This window comes from Sturnus vulgaris, chromosome 18, assembly GCF_052056855.1.
Source record: "Sturnus vulgaris isolate bStuVul1 chromosome 18, bStuVul1.hap1, whole genome shotgun sequence".
Lineage (NCBI taxonomy): Eukaryota > Metazoa > Chordata > Aves > Passeriformes > Sturnidae > Sturnus > Sturnus vulgaris.
The window spans coordinates 11070504-11087440 of NC_142260.1; the positions used below are offsets into that span (position 1 = coordinate 11070504).

The 16937-nt window shown below is 36.4% G+C and overlaps 1 protein-coding gene across 1 annotated transcript in view; it reads right to left on the bottom strand.

The window, feature by feature from the left end:
* Nucleotides 1–1191: 1191 nt before the first annotated feature.
* Nucleotides 1192–16937, bottom strand: part of QSER1 (glutamine and serine rich 1) — a 44051-nt gene continuing 28305 nt past the window's right edge. The window contains exons 6-13 of the mRNA XM_014884591.2: nt 16155–16271; nt 15428–15561; nt 13914–14125; nt 12201–12338; nt 10789–10886; nt 6974–7126; nt 5826–5921; nt 1192–5264 (exon numbers count right to left, since the gene is read on the bottom strand). Of these exons, the coding sequence (XP_014740077.2) occupies nt 5124–5264; nt 5826–5921; nt 6974–7126; nt 10789–10886; nt 12201–12338; nt 13914–14125; nt 15428–15561; nt 16155–16271 (1089 nt within the window). The 3' untranslated portion in view covers nt 1192–5123. The remainder of the gene's footprint in view (nt 5265–5825; nt 5922–6973; nt 7127–10788; nt 10887–12200; nt 12339–13913; nt 14126–15427; nt 15562–16154; nt 16272–16937) is intronic.

The following is a 16937-nucleotide window of genomic DNA, read 5'->3' on the forward strand; positions in this document are numbered from 1 at the left end:
CATCAGGTAGCTAAGAAAAACCCCAACAAAACCAACCAAAAATAAGCACACACAAAGGAAATGCCCAGTGGAATTTCTAAAAGCAAAATCCTGAAAGACATAGTCAGGACAAATGAGAGAGTACAGCCCTGAAATTTTGTTCACTGTTTTCTCTGACTCACCATTGATTTTTCTCCTTTATAAATACTTTGTTCTCTGTATTTTGTGCTGTATTCTTGTAAGAGATCAAATGAAAAGAATTTTAAGATGGTTTTCTCTACTTCAGCTTCTGGAAATGAAACAAAGATTTGTTAGGTTATCTATGGAAAAGGCAAATAGCTAATGCAGAGCAAGTCGTTTTGATTGCCTAAGATACCCACAAACTGCTGATAGTAGGAGCTGCTTTCTTTTTTAAAAAAAAGCTGTATGCATTCAGCTTCATGCCTTTTTTTTTTTTTTAAATAAAACCTTCAGAAATTAAAAGTTGTATCTGAAACACAGCATTAAGATCTTCAGGATTGCAACAGAACATTCTTTGTCTACCTGCTTCCCAAAGTGTTTTTTTGGAGAAAACAACAATCAGTTTCATGGGAAAATGACTCATTTTATATTCACCTTGATTTGGGAAGAAGCTTATACAGATGGCCATTAAAAAATATATTCCAGCCTCCTTTTCTGCAAACAAGTTGCTCAGAGAAGGCTGTGGATCTTATGGACAATATCCACAGCATGGGGGTTCACCCCTCTGTGTGAGGAAAAACAGTGGTAAAAATATTCAGGGTAATTCATTAGGGGCAAAAATACCAAAACACTGTGGAGCACCATTTGTTCCTCCACGGTACACAGAGGTGACATTCTAGTCTAGCAAGAAAGAGAACAAACAAAAATACTAAAATTCAGGTAAACCCCACCTGAATCACAGCAGCAGATTCTCTCTTACCCCAACAGTCTGGCTCCTCACCCCAGCAGTTTAAGATCTGGCAGCTGTATTGTACAAATGAATTCAGAACATGCAGAACCCAGAACTAAAAAAATCCAGATCAACCAGACATGCTCAATTCAGGCAACATAATGGAACCCCCCCCCGAACCCTAGAACTGTATTTTTTCATGTTGCAAGCAGAAAATATAGTCCAAATTGCCAATTGGTTTCCAACAACCTTAACTTTTTGAGACATAATATTTTAATAACAAATGACTAAGCATTATAAGGTTTTTGTTTAAAAAGTGTTTTCACTTTAATGGGTTTAGTTAATAACATCATGAATGGTACAAAACTGTCCTTTTTCACATTTCCATACATTGTATTATGGACCACCTGAAAATCTGGACTAAGAATGCATAGTGTCTCTTAATTAGCCCTAGCTTCATTTTTGCCATATGTAGAACAGATATGCAGAAAAACATGCATTTATTACCAATGACATGTCAATATTACCTTAAATAATAAAACACGGCAGAATGTGCACTGTGAAATGCACAGCTTTGTAATAGGGTAAGAGAGACCAAATGTCAAGTGCTGGCAATGAAATAAATGGTTGATGACACACTGACGTTTTGTGACCATAGTATTAGCTTTTCTGCTTTAAAATTGTTTTAAATAGTAGTAAATATTTAAATAATATTTAAAATATATTTCCTATGGAAATCATTTACTTGGAAGACAGCCTGTAAGATCTGACTTTTTAAAAAGTAGTATTTCATTTTGACAATATATGAATACATTACATGCCACAGAACCTCAAAGACCCTAAAGTCCTTAGCTGTTTTCAGAAGCAATTTCTCAATCCAATTTTGTCTCTGATTTTTTGCTAGCAAAACTTTGGGAGTAGCATCTCAAAGCAAAACCTGCCTTTAAGAGAAATGCTGCATTTGAATAAAACCAAACCCAGTGTAAATTGGGATGCCACACTAAAGGAAAAAATAGTGGAACTAAAAGCCAAATAACTGATTATGCAATTTGTTTCATTCCTGTTTTGCTAATTCATAGTCTAAGGAGGGCTTTGTTCCTTCCTAGTGCATCTTCTCTTGCAGTCAAATCAGTGCTCAATTTCCACTGTCATATTAAGGGATGAAGACCTCACTGTTACTCCAAGAGGAAAAAAATTGAGGTGTGGGTGCAGACTTCATTATCTAAAATGCAACAAAACAAAGTATTTGTGCAAAAAAAAAAGTAATCTGTACATTGACTTTTTCATTAAGTTTGCTTCAGTATAAAAAAAACCTCTTCAATCCTACTAACAAAGCTTTGCTTTGATTTATGACCCTTCAACACTCTCGAGAGTTCCACGTTTTTACTCATTCTAATTTGGTAAATTAACAATCCAGCCACCATTTTTGCACTCCAAGACAACGACGGAAGCTCCATTATATTAATTTTTAATAGTCTGGGGCAGTTACTTTTATTCAAGACAAGTTTTTCCTGTGTTCTACAGGCACAGTGCTTGTTTAACTGGCCTTGGGAACAAAACAGCCAGAAATAAGCCAGGTCACTTTCTATGGCAGTGCAGAGCATCCTGGCCCCCCTGCCCCCCTTTTTTTTAATGGTTGTTGCTAAAATTACTTCCTTTTTAAATAGGAACAAGCTACTCCAAAAGCTTCTCAATTCTTTTTTTTTTTCAGCTTCTAAGGATTGAAAGCAGCTTTCTAAATCTACTTCTAGATTTGAAAATCCAGAGTAAGAACACAATAGTGATAATTTTCTAGAAAGCACAGAGAACTCTCTCAGTTTGCTGCTTCATTAGGAAGGGGTGTGAGAGAGACAAAGTCTGACCAGCTCTTTACTGCACCATCAAGGAGCCGATTCCATTGCTCCCTCAGTCTGTATCCTAATGATTTTTAAAATCACAGGGTAGGAATTTCCAAACGGTAATGGGACTACAGAACTCTGCCTGGGCAAGTGACTCCCTCTCAGGAATCGACACCCACATCCCAGTGAGGGAATGCACTGAGTGAACCTGGCAATGCCCACCGGTGACTGAAGAGTGTGCCAGGCACGCTCCTACTGCACCTCCAGTGTGCACATTTACCTTAAAATCATTTTATCTCATTGCTGCCAAGGCTGCTAACTCAGCTGGTTGGTTCCATCTCCTACCAGACCCAGCAGGACTGAAACTACAGAAATTCCTTACCCCCCACAGCTATTACCCTTCTTTTCATGTGGGAATTCATTAGCTCCATGATTGCTCTAACAATCTGCATATTCTGCCTAACCCCAAGCCCACCTCGCTCCTCTAGATAATTGCAGACATAGCAGTAGCACAATGTGTCATTAACGCGACAGTGACTTCCCTTTTTAAAGCAAAACCACGAGGAAGAGGCTTTAAAAAAGGCAAGGGCACACACCCATTTCTGTTCATCGTAGTCTGCACACAAATTGTAAAGGAGAATTATTGCTTTTTAAGGATGAAAAGCTTTGGAAATATGGTAAACATCCTACAAGGTTCTAAATCTAGTCAGCTAAAATTCTGTACATACTTTAATGTTCAAGCCTCTATTTGCTTACTCAAGATCAAATAATTTCATTTTCACATCTATTCATTAAACTCTTTATAGTTCTACGGTCTAATGAATATTTAACAACTAAATAGGATCAAAACATGGGGGAAAGGTCACATGGCAATGAACATTATTTCATTTGGCCAATGAATAGTGAACCCTGCTCTCTTGGCTGAAATTAAGGCACTAAGTGGCAGTAAAAGGATAAAGGAATGAAGTTTTTTTTTCGACATTATCTGAAAAAAGACCAACATGACTTTTTTTTTTTTTTAGGACGCCAGTAGAGTACATATCCATTCTGAATGACTCAGTAAGGCATTCTATTGGCAAATTCAAAGAAAATGTTCTCCTGATTAGAGCCCATTACATTCATTGTCTGAGTGTGACTAGTGGCACTACTAAGTGTTAACAACCTGGAGGGGGAGAAAAGCTACAAAGATGTCTGAAGACTTGAAAGGCACCAAAAAGAGAACAGCTCTGCAACTGCCAGTTCTACAAACAATTATGTAAGCTGTGTTTAACACTGCATATAGTCTACTTTCAATCAACAAACTTTGTTGACCAAGATAAAGTATAGTAGCTCTTCATTTAAACTCTCAGTTAATCAAGTGCTAGTTTAGTAAGAAATTTATTTTCACATACCAGAAAATAATTGCAGTGTCTAACACAACTACACTTAAAGCAAAACTAGTCTAGTATGCATTATGCATTATTCTGGTTAACACTGAAGCAAACCTGTATAAACAAAAGGGTTACCTCGAGATACATAGTTTACAATATAAAATCAACATATAAATGAATAGGATTTACTGAAAACAATGGAAAGTGTATTACAAAGATACATGTAACAATTTTAACCACAATATTTCCTCTGTGAAAAATACAACTATTAGTGAGATAAAATGTACAATTGAATTTTTTTTTTTTCCAAAAGAAAAAAAAAAACACAGTATAAAGGAAAATATTTTTTTCTTCAAAACAGGGAAAATAGTTAAGGTCATTGTCTTTCATTACAATATAATTTGACACAAAAGCAGTCATAGGATTGCACCAACTCCATGTTCAGTCTCCTGAACATGACAATAGTAAAAGGAGTCCATAAAGCATAATGAAATTTCTGGATTTTATGATGGCAATATACGTATGCAGAAACTGATGTCACTCCAGCTCTGTTCACAAAATGTACAAAATTCTAAATTTGGTGGCCAGACATGTAAAAATTAGTTCGCCCCAACGCTGACTTTTCTCTCACTTAGGGATGGAAAAATCTGTAGTATTTTAAGTGTTGTTATCTGTTGAGCAATAAAAAAGAAAAAAAAGTATATGTAGTGCATGCTTCATCACTTGTCAAAAACATTTCTGAAAATAAAACTAAGTTATCCAATAGTTTACAAAATCGAAAATAACTCTTCAGGTTAAAAATGTGATTAGGTTTATGTTTAGTTCCATCTCCAAAGGACTGATCTCCTTGGCAGCATCACTTTTCCTTAGCACGAGCCAAGGCACAGAGTTCCATAAAGAGAAATAGAAATGGCTACGAACAAGAATGCAGTCTGGCATTGTACAAGAAATCAGAGCCTCTCTCGGAGCTTTCTGTTCCATCAGGTTAGTGCCGTAGGAAAAGGTGGCATTTGGGATACATTTTTGTTATGAGCATTTCTGCTGGACACGATTCAAAAGTTCACCAAACTTTTCAAAAAGATCCTCCACCCATTTTATGTTTTTCATGCACAGCTGCACAATCTCTTCCTGGCCTAGATCTGCACTCGTCTTCTGAACAGAAGAAATCTATTTTAAAAAGAGAAGGAGGGGGAGAGAGATGCACACACACACACGTTAGGCTGCCAGAACTGGAGAATTTTCACTTTTATAAAAGTCTGCAGTTAAATATGAGCCTTCTCTGCCAGAAAACCTTCCAGATTTAAAAACAAGGGTAATGCCCCCCAAAATGCATTTCTTAACAATTTAGCCAGAGCTCAACTCTGGTATTTCTGCTCCCTGAAATATTTCCACCAAGGATTTGCAGAAGAAATAAAAGCACGGCATTCTAGGACAAAAAACAATCTTTTAGATCCAAGATAACATTTGTTTATTTTGGATAACAGTGAAGAACACTTCAGGAAATCCCACAAGCCTTGCAAACCTCACATCTGAATGTTCTGAGCAGCAGTTCCCATTAGGGGCAACCCATGTGGTCAGTGTAGCCTTTGTTTGCCATAAAGAATTCATTAAAATAGGAGGCCTCAATCCATACTCATGTACAAAAAATGAGAGAACAGTCTCTTGAGTTGGACTCAATTCCCTCAATAAACTCCCTCAATGAATGCAAAAAGTGAGAACAACACTTACCTCTTCTTTACATGTTAGATATATGTGATATTTGTAATGATGGAGTGAGTGATACAAAGAATACAACTGTATTTTTTCTGGATCTACTGTAAACTCCTGCAAAAAGAACAATTATTTTAGGAAAAATCCATGTTATTTACCAAGAGACATGACATTTTCTTCTGTAAACAACTTTTTTCAACAATTCAGAAATTGAGTGCTTAATTCAAATCATTACTGTGATTCCCATTATGTCATAATTATCTTTCCACGTTGTTTTATCAAAGCCAGGTGTGAGAATGCTTTCAGTCATTCTGAATGCACTGCAAGCCCAAAATGGGTAAGACACCCTCTTCTCAAGAAGTATTTCAAGAACTGCCAAAGTTTAATCATTATTCTACTGGATTGATGGCTATCATGGCAAAAGATACAGACCTTATGCTTGAGAAGGCTGATTTGACTTACCTAAAAATTAGGTTAATTTGGCAAGAAATTTGAGTGTGAGCTGTATGCACAGGTCATTTGTCAAGACATTATTTACTGCAGGGAGACAAAGCTAAGCAAGCAAAATCTAGTTAGTGTTCCCCAGGAATTCTATGGAAATAAACAACGTGGGCTTCTCAAATTTCTTCTGTGTTTTATTTTGATTTTTTTTTTTAATTTAAGATACACAGCTTCATTCTGCCATTGAAAAATGAGGAACGTTGAAAATGAGGAATTTTTAAGAAGTGTTATCTGGTCTCAGATTTTACAGTATTAACATAATTTTTATTAAATGTCTGATCTAGAAGCCATTGTATTATTTACTTTGAAGCAAGTGTAAGAAACTGTTATTATGATTATTAAATACATTATTATTATTATTATTATTATTATTGGACTTCTTATGATCTACAGCAGCAATGGTGAAGGCAAATTGTTGCTGCTGCAGCAGCAGCCCAGGAAGCTGACAAACTATGTTTCACATATGAGTTACAATAATGATTTAATTTATTCATTTAAATGTTGGTTTTTAACATTCCCTTGTTAAAGAAAAAACACCTCTCTCAAAGATTTTATGTTTTGATAAAGCAACCAACCCAGCTGATACATGAAGTCATGTTTGATATAAATATGGTTATGACAGCACAAGTCAGATGGCTGCAGCAACAAACCCTGTGGACACTCACCTGTGCTGATTTAGTGGTTGATTTAGAAGTCCTCAGTGTTTTCTTGTTGTAAGCTTTACCATTCATTTTGATCTTAGACACAGATGTCCCTCCACACTTTGTCTTGGAATCCCGAGTGACCACTGTCAGTTCAGGAAAGTTTTCCAAAGCATTCTTTAACAGAGCACATAAAGACCAAGGATTATGAAAAAATCAAGAATGGCCACATAGATGATGAATTGGCCATTTTGCTTTGAAAATATTAGAGTGCAGCCTATTAGGAAAAAAATTATTCTTCCACAAAGACCTGATAAAGTGTCTTTATCAGATCATACAACAAAATCTCTTTGGAAAGCATGACCACATGTTCCTGACTACTGAAATTTTTCAAGACCAGCAGATCCTTTCACTGTACATCAGATTAATATCTGTGATTCTATCACTAGAAAGAGAGGGGGGAAAAGGCCCACAGGGCAATTTTTAACTTCTAAATTCTTTCCATTTCTACCCAAGAATCTCTAAGGCTAAGGTACTCATGCATAGTCAGGCAGGCAGGGATTGGATGCCTAAATATCTTCATAGATTTTGTCCCAGATTTTGCAAATTACAAACTAATTGCATCTCATCAGATCTGTAAGGTAGAAAAGCTTATGCACAGTGAAGTAGAAGACTGGTTCAGAAAATACAAGTTTAAGGCATTTTAACTCATGAGAGTGAACTGCATTTCTGCCAGCTTCAATCTACATTATTTCCATGAGTAAATTTGAATACAATTTTCTTGAACAAATACAGCATTATGTTAGCAGCTGCTCTGAAATAGTCCTGCTATGCTACATAATCTGGCCCTGAAAAATATGTTTCCCATTAAATAAACGTGCATCTTTGTATTACACTCCAGTATGAAGCATTAAAATGCATAGATGGAAAAATGAATCAATGCTGCAGTTTAAGGACCTTACTGGGACTATTGGTTAAAATATGAAGTCGACTCCTTTTTTATATTTTCTTTTAACAAAACAGTACCTGACTACAACTACCTCTCCTGCCTCTAATTTATTAGCTCTTTATCTATATCAGCCATTTTTTCCTTTATTAAATAAACCCCTCAGTAAACAGCCATTAAATGTCCTGCACAGGTAGCAGTAACCTTGACCAGCCAGTTTGGCCATATCCAGTCTTCCTTGCAATAATTTCAATGTGCAACAACTTAACCAGGTTTGAATTATTCGGTTTTGCCATCCACTATAAGAGCCTTCCTCGAGGCTGATTTGGAATGTCAAGGAGCTCTGGTCACTTCTGGCCTCCTCTGGAGAATTCCTAAGAACCAGAACAGTTCTATGGCCACACCACTGACCTACACCAGATAAATGTGAACTGGAAAGAAGTAAATACTAGTGATTTCTGCATCTTTGGGAGCATGAGACACAGCATCATTTTCAAATGAAGTTTACACAATTCAGCTGAGATGCTGCACTTACTAAGCTCCAGCAACTATTGAACTAAAGATACAGTAATATTTTATAATTTTGTTTATAACAACTATTACCCAAAGGATGCAATAAACTGTAAGAACTATAAAAAAATGTTACAGGCAAAACTACCAAACACTGACTGCTAACTTCAGTGCCTGCTTTGGTTTGCAATACAGTGCTAACATATTCCATATTAACTATATACAGTGGAAAAACAGTATGAGAACAGTAAAAACATTCAACCTGAATGATGCCAGTGAATGACAAATGATACTTTTAATTTACTGCTTTCTTCAATGTTTCATTCAGCTTTAACAGTTATTTCATTAAAGGTGGAACAGAAACCTTAAAGAGCATCAAACACATTTTCCTAACCAACACAAGCACTTATGATGACAAGTAGGCATTACATTTTTGTTCAAGGTATTGACCCAAGGATGGCACAACTTGGCACTGTCACATCAGAAGAAAAACAAAAGGTTTTCTATCCTGCAGATGACATCACAAGCAGATCCCTTCCTTACATCCATTAACTCCATTAACATCTTGCAGATGATATGATGAAATACAGTCTTAAGTTAACTTTAGAGATATGAAACATAATCTTCTAATGTTTCTAAGTGAACACACAGCAAAGCTATTGTATTCACTATCAACTCCAAGTTAATCAGCAGCTGGAATTACATGTTGGTGTTACAGAGAATTATAGTAGCTTTTTCCTCTTAAAATGGGAAAAAAATCAAGCATGACTACTCTCACATTTTATGCACTATTACTGAAATTCTACAAATATGTAACTTCCCTTAAGTGGTCTATCTTCTCTGCACAGACAGGTCAAAAAGAGGTATCTATATTAATAACTATTAACACAAAATTCTTACCACAACAGAAAAACAGAAATGGAGAGTTAACACATGCTACCTCTCTAAAGCTCTGTCCATTTGAAATTAGAGAGCCCTCCCCAGGCCTTTTTACTGTAAGGAAGAAGCCACAAGAAATTCTGTTCAGGGAGGTACATGTTATTCAGCTGTTGGGAAACCAGCATAACTAACATTTTAAAAGTTCAAGAATTGTGTGAATTACAGCTGTTTCACTGGTTGATGGTGGTCTCCTCCCTGAAACGAAGTCACCTTATGTCCCACAGAATTTACCAGAAATGGAATGGGGGAAAAGGTTTCATGATGGAAAAGAGCAGAACTTTCAAGTCTGTTACTATCTCCCTCCTCACCTAGCTCTCAAAAATAAAGCTCACTGCAGTACAAAGAACAGAACTAGTTCTCCAAGTGTCTCTGTACTGTGGGCAGAAGGGGACAGGGAGAGAGAGGCAAAGAGCAGGTTTGGTGATGGTGTTTATAGTCAGGCCTGCTTTGCAGTTGTTGGCCTCAAGACTGTACAAAAACAAATGATGAGTCTGGTTACAGACACTGGCAAAAGGGTGTCTTATTCCCAGAGGAACAAGAGGAAATGGCCTTATGGTGTGCCAGGGGAGATTTAAAGTGGATACTACAAAAGATTTCTGCACCAGAATTACTGCAACAGGCAGCTCAGGGAAGTGCTGAAGTCACCACCCCTGGAAGTCCCTGAGACACGTGCAGCAGATGTGGCACTTTGGGACAGCCTTAGTGGTAGAGTTGGCAGTGCTGGCTTAACAGTTGGAATTGATCTTTTCTAACCTACACGACTCCATGAGTGAAAATAACCTTCCTGCACTTGCAAGCTCTGCTTTGTTGCTTGGAGGGTGGGTGGAATAGTAGGAAGCACAGTGATGATCCTCCTCTTTACCTTCTCTCTACTGAGATGGCAGAGCTTCTCTCTTCCCTGTCCACTTCCAGACCTGATTTTTTATTACCACGTCAAAGCTGCTGTAATATGGGCTTGTTATCCACACTTTTCTCAACTTTCCATGCTGAAGATACATGAAAGAGCACACAAATGAGTTGTTCTTGCATCCCTCTGTCATGGTTTTAAACTCCTCTGATCATATTCTCTACTTCAAAGAGCTTCAGACATCTGCTCCACAGCATAGCTATTTCATGTGAAAGTTTATTTTTAGGCAATACAATCACTTAACCAAAAGCTCTAGAAGGACAGGAAACAGATTTTCTTTTGACAAACTTGAAAATCTTAAAGGAAAAAATGCTTGAGAATGAACCAGAAAGCACAGGGAGTAAAACTACAACCTCACCTTTGCAGCATAAACTCCTCCATCCCAAAATGGCACAGACAAGCACTAATTTTACAGCATCTCTCCCAAATTCACATTCACTTCAGTTACAAATGGGTTTTAAGCTGTGCCTACATGCTCCGAATTCAATGATTTATTTAAAACCCCACTTTTAAAAGCCTGGAATTTGAAGAGAATACCTTGAAAGCGTGATCCAAGCGCAATTTGGAAAGCAGCCTTTTCCTATTGTCATTCAGCATGCCATCAATTTTCCTCATGTGAGGCAAGAGTAGCTCATCTAAAAGACACATCAAAAACCCACAGCAGTTGATTATTTAGAGACACACAATAATGAGATTCATATTCATTGTATGCTTTGACCCATTAATATACAATGTGGAAAGTAAAGGAAAAAAAGTAATTGGCACCTAATCTAATTTCAAATGTGAGAGAAAATTCTTTTTTTTTTTTTTATCAGCTCACTAAGCTGGTGTAGACATTATGAAGTTAAATTGCTGACTGCAATCCTGCCCCTTCTCTGACTTTCCTTTGCTGTAAGGAAAAATTAAGATAGAGGAATACAAAGCAAAAATATCAGAGACAATTTTACATTCCTACATAATCCTCTTCTGTGCAATACAGCTGGTAGTTTTATGAAGACAAGCATGTGGTTTTGACATTTGTTATTCCATTTTACAAGAAATGGTCCTGCTGGCATTCATAACGAAAAAAAAATAATTGAGGAAAGTGCTTACTGATAAAAGTTATCTGATAAAGCACTGTGAATTGCACAATATACAGCTGAACATGGGCATGTGGCCAGGAATGAAAATTTACAGCTCAGTATGGAGCATTTTATTTATAAAGTCAATTACTTTGATTTTAGTGGAACTACTGACATAATGCATGGGTCTGAAACCTTGAGGTAAGTGTGCACTGATGCACACTCAAAACAAATCAAGAGGCAGGACAAGAGAGGCTAGAAAAAAAAATTTTAAACACCAGCAAATAGCTTGCAACTAAATAATACATGAAACAATTTCTCTTTTGAAACCTTTATCTTTGAACATGAGTGTTTTACTAAATTTTGAGAAATAGGAGTTTTGACTTGTACTCTTGAGTCTACTAGGATAAACAAATCCAAATATTTTGCCTTCAAAGAAAAAGTGTTCATTAATATAATTCTATTTGATCAGGATTTCAAGATTTCAGAGTTTATAAAGCAGAATTTTTTAATAGTAGGAGGAATAATATCTACTTATAGTTATATGCCTATTTCTTCATAAGGAAGCAAACACACTTGAAACTCTGTAATTTTAAATAAATGTTTGCTAAGGTTTGAAGCACATTAACTGTAGGAACAAATACCTCAATTCAGACATCCACAGCAGAATTCTAATGCAGCAAAGAAGATAAAACAATATTTCCAAGTTACTTTGATTGTTCAAAGAGATAATGCAAAAAAATATATACACACACATAATATGTGTAGATTGTCCAGATGAGGTTATGGAACTCGAATTTTGTTAGGTTTGTGGGTTTTTTTAAAAGAACTTTACTGATTAGTAACCCTAAAATCCAGTGAGAACACACAATGTTAAACATACTGTACCATTGCTCTTTTCCAAGGCTTGCATTGTGTCTGGATCCAAGGCAATGCTAACAAGTAACTCCATGTAGCTCTTGAAAGTCTCTTTCATAGCTCTTGTATTCAAAAAACGAGTAACAAGTGGAGCTGGAGGTACAACCTCTGAAAAGTAAACAGGATAGAATGGTTTTTTCCTTCAATATCCTAAAAATACTTGTGTTTTTAAAAGTGAAGGTTTCTTTTTTAAAACACAAGTGACCCCTACTGGTACCCTGGGAGATTAAAATTCAGTGCAGTCAATTGCAATAAACGACTGACACGTTAAAAATGTGCAGACACCAAATATGGTACAAATGGTTCAATTTTTTAAACTACCAGCATTTCGATTATATTTTAAGGAATTCAAACATTTTTCTATTATTGTAGATTAAAATTCAGAGAAAATGGGATGATTAATAACTTCAGGTAAGTGAAGTACCCTAAGTGCCTAATTTTCACGTCAAGGCAAGTCCTCTCAAAATTGCAAAATCTGAATTCATTCAATAGGGAAAAGAATTTCTGAGTACTAATGTCACTTAGGAACCTGCACACCATTGAAGTCAACCACACCTAATTTTTACACTCACAAAAGACCCCAAAAAAGAAACAAACAAAACAAAAAGTTTAAAAAACTCAATCAGTGAAGCAATGTAGGCATACTTATGCTTACTCTGAGGAAGCTTTTGTATTTTCATAGAGAGCAATTTTAACATGCACATGGAGTAGTCATCAGTACTAGGAAGCAATCTGCAGCTTTTTATGGGCTCCAGGTCTGGCACCAGGGTTTTGCAGTGATTCAAACAGCAAGGTTGTTAAAATTTCCTCAGGGATGACTGCAATCACCAGGTTACTTCAGGTCTCAAATATGGACAGTGTTACTTGGGCAAGTTTGCTTGACAAATATTTGAAAGGTTCTGTCCTCACAGAGGCAGTGTGCCAGTGCACCAGTGATAGATTATCTACACTTAAAAGTCACCAGGATGCTTTAGAAATGCACAATAATTAAGTATGAGCAATACACAGCTTTGCTTCAAACACATAGAAAATAAACAAAAAGAACCCTGCAAGATACACTGTAAATCTGCTACAACAGGTAACCCCTATAAACACTGTAAACTTCAGGAATCCCTTTATCTTCTGGAGAATTCCTGCAAACATTGAATCTCAATGTCCTATGAATGTCTTAATAGCAAATCTGCTCATTTGAACAGCTGGCATTCAGACAAGCAATGAAGCAGCCGAAAAGTCAACTGGTTTTTCTCCTTGGATTCTGAAAAAAATCCAGCAGCATCTGAATTCTGCCCACATCTGCATGCAGGCAAACATTACAGGAATGTTATTTTAGATATGACATTCAGTTGCAATGGAAAACTAATGAAGAATCTCATTCTTAAGATGTATTTAAAAATCAAATTGGCTTCTCCTCCTATAATTGTACCTGTCACAGACAGGAAGTGGTAAAATATGCATTTATGTAAATAAACTACATTTGAATTAACTTCAATTGTACACATTTGCTTACACACCAACAGCAACTGAAAAGTTTTTAAAAACCCATTTTGCATGGCACTAACGGTGGGATTTTGTATTTTCTTTCAGAGGCTTGTACAGAAAAATGTGCAAGATCAAACAATGTAATTTTATAATACTCAGTTAAGTTCCAATGGGCCTAGGTGCCAGCAATGGTATCTCACTCACCATCTTCTTCACTCTGGCCCTCAGGTGAAGAATCAGACTGGGAAGATGAAAATTCTTCTTTCCACTTTTTCCTTTTCTTTGGTGGTGGTTCAGCCTTTACCTTTGGCTGTTTAGCTTTGGGTTTCACAGAAGAGACTTTTGTTGCTGTTGGTTTTGGTGTTGGTGGATCAGGGGGTTTGATGTTGCTATTACTAGGCTTGCAGTGAATAGTCCTGCAATATTATGAAGAGAATGTTTATGAATATAATTACCACACAAGTTCTGGCAGTAATAAGATAAATATAATCTTATTTAACCAGATCACACTCCCCACTGATTAAATACACTGTAACTGGGTATTTGGGTGTTGGGTCATACACATTTTATATACTACTATATTTCTGAAATAATCCTTGACCAGACAACACCTTTCTCTTCCCACCTCTCAAAACAGGAAAACAAAGAGGAATGTTAATATCAGAAATACCAAGTTCTGTACTTCAGGACTAACAATGCAATACAGTTTAGAGTGAGTGGCAGAGAATAGAATCCTGGGAAATGCTAGAGAAGAGTTTTGTCAAGATGGGAAAGCAGTGGTATGTAGAGCAGAAACATTGTCAGTATCTTCTGGAACACTGAGAATAATTCTAGACATCAGAAATGGAGATTTCAAACCAAAATGGATGGAGACAACAGACAGTAGAAGGATGAGAGGAACAGAAGGAACAGAAATTCTGCCCCAAACAAGGAAGCTGAAAGACCTGACTCAGTGGAGCTCAGTGAAACACAGCCAGAGGTGGGATCTGCCTGATCTCTCCAGAAATACAACATGCAGTACAAACAGAAAGAAAAGCCAAAAGCAGTGTTGAGAGAACAGTGTAAGTACAACAAAATAATCACAACCATGTTTTGTTAAAAGAGGGGATTGCTTCAGAACAGGTACTGGACAGTCTTCCTTAGCCCAAGAAAAAAGGAACACAAAATCCTGGCTACTTTTAGTGGAAGAAGAGTATTTCATAACTTGAATATTTGATGGAACTGCTGTCTTTGAGACCAAATCAGACTTAAAACTCCAGTGTCTTCCTGAATGAAGAGCACTGTCATGAACATCTGTTTTTAAGTTTACTTTCCAGGATTGTGAAGAAAGCATGGTACTTCCAGTACACTGGGACAGAATACTCATTAAAGCAATCCAGAAAACACTACCTACCTAAGGAGCAAACTCCACAGGATACAAGAAAACAATACACAGAAAATTAAAATCATTACACTAGCAGGCTTGGATGGCAAAGGATGACATAGAAATAGCACACAGAGCCCTAACACCTCCAAAATAACTGATTATGGAACAGAATAGAGTAGGGAAGACAAAGCAGTAATTTATATTTAATTTCTTAAAGCAAACCAGACAGTTCTCAGTTTCCATATTAAAGCACAATTAATATAATTCAAAGTTATAACTCCTGTTTATTTAAAGGTGTGTCCTTAATATGAAAACAATATAGCAAAATGAAAAACAAATTGAAGTAAAGTACCTTGCTGACTGGACAGGTTTGATTCGTGGTTTTTTTGAGCATACTCTGACATATTCCTTTTTGTTTGCATTTTCAACAAACTTCACATACACTCGTTTGTATTTTGTCTTTGCATCCCCAAAGTACCCAAGATACTAAAAGAAAACAAACAAACAAACCACAAGTGTTTCTGTTAAGCAAAAATTGTCAGTTTTAACAAGTAAAAATTTCAATGCTAAAGAAAAAAGTCAGTTTAAGCCCCCCCATGTTTACATACAATGATAAGCCACTCCCTACAGCATTTATAATTAAAGAAAAATTCTCCCTCAGATTCCCAGATAATAATTAAAACTGAAGGCAATAAGGTAAGGGGAGGTACTCTGGGCTTCTTTTTCTCCCTTTATTTTATTCTCCACATGTGCTGTCCCAAAAGCATTATCTGCCTGTTAACATTGTATCCCTGCTGCATCACTGCTTTTACACAAAGCAATTAATTCACAAGCCTCTTCTCACTGACTTTATTCTGGGCAGGAAAACTTGTTCCTTTACACAGCCAAAATGACACCAAGGACCCCACACTGGAAAGCAAAAAATCTTTCCATGGGTGTATTTGGGGGGAGCTGGAGGGGTTCCCCCTCTAGGATGATTGCTAAGAATGCATGCCAGAATCACATTTTCTTTATTTTTCTAGATTTACATGAAGGAAAGCAGCTCCCATGAGGCTCCCCAAGGAATTTGGAAGACTCACACTGTTAGTAGCAGCAAACTCTCTGTGTCCATCACGCACTTCAGGAACAAACTTTTGCAATAAAGCCTTCTGTACCTTCCAGATGGCTGGAGGCTCTTTTCCTGTCTGCAAAGCAACCTGGAAGAACATAAAATTGTTTGCTAAAAGCTGTGTTTATTTTTCTTTCAGGAATGTGCTTGTGCATCACGTTTTTTTGAGGAAGTTAACCCAAGGATAAAATGTAAATAAGTCATTTAAAATTCCAACACCAGTTATTAAGTCCTGTTTGCATCAAAGCAAGTTTGTAATTATCAGCTTTAATGAGAATTCTCTAGAGATTCTGCAAACAAACTACCAACTCAAATTTTTCTTTTTGGAAAATGTAGTCAAACACTGATTACTTTTTCATGACTCTTCAACTAACAAACTTAAAATTCAAAATATCTCCTAACATACCTTAATCCATTTTAAAAGTGACAAGGAATATTTCAAACTGATAACACTTGTCTTATGTGACAAAGCTGCATTAATTAATTTAAAACTGCAGCTTGAGAGGATGAGCACAGAGACAAGTAATCAAAAATATTAGAAATTTCCAACAGTAAGAATATTGCTGCCTATGATAGCCACAAAAGGAAAGGTTAACATGCAGAAGAATTAAAATGGTGAAGCAACAAAACCAAACCAAAAAATCAAAGACAACAAGGAAATTCACATAAACTCATGTGAAGAGTTGTACTTGTTGCTTAAGAAAATAATTTCTTGTTGAAATAGAAAGCAGAACTTCTTACAAAAAAACAGAAG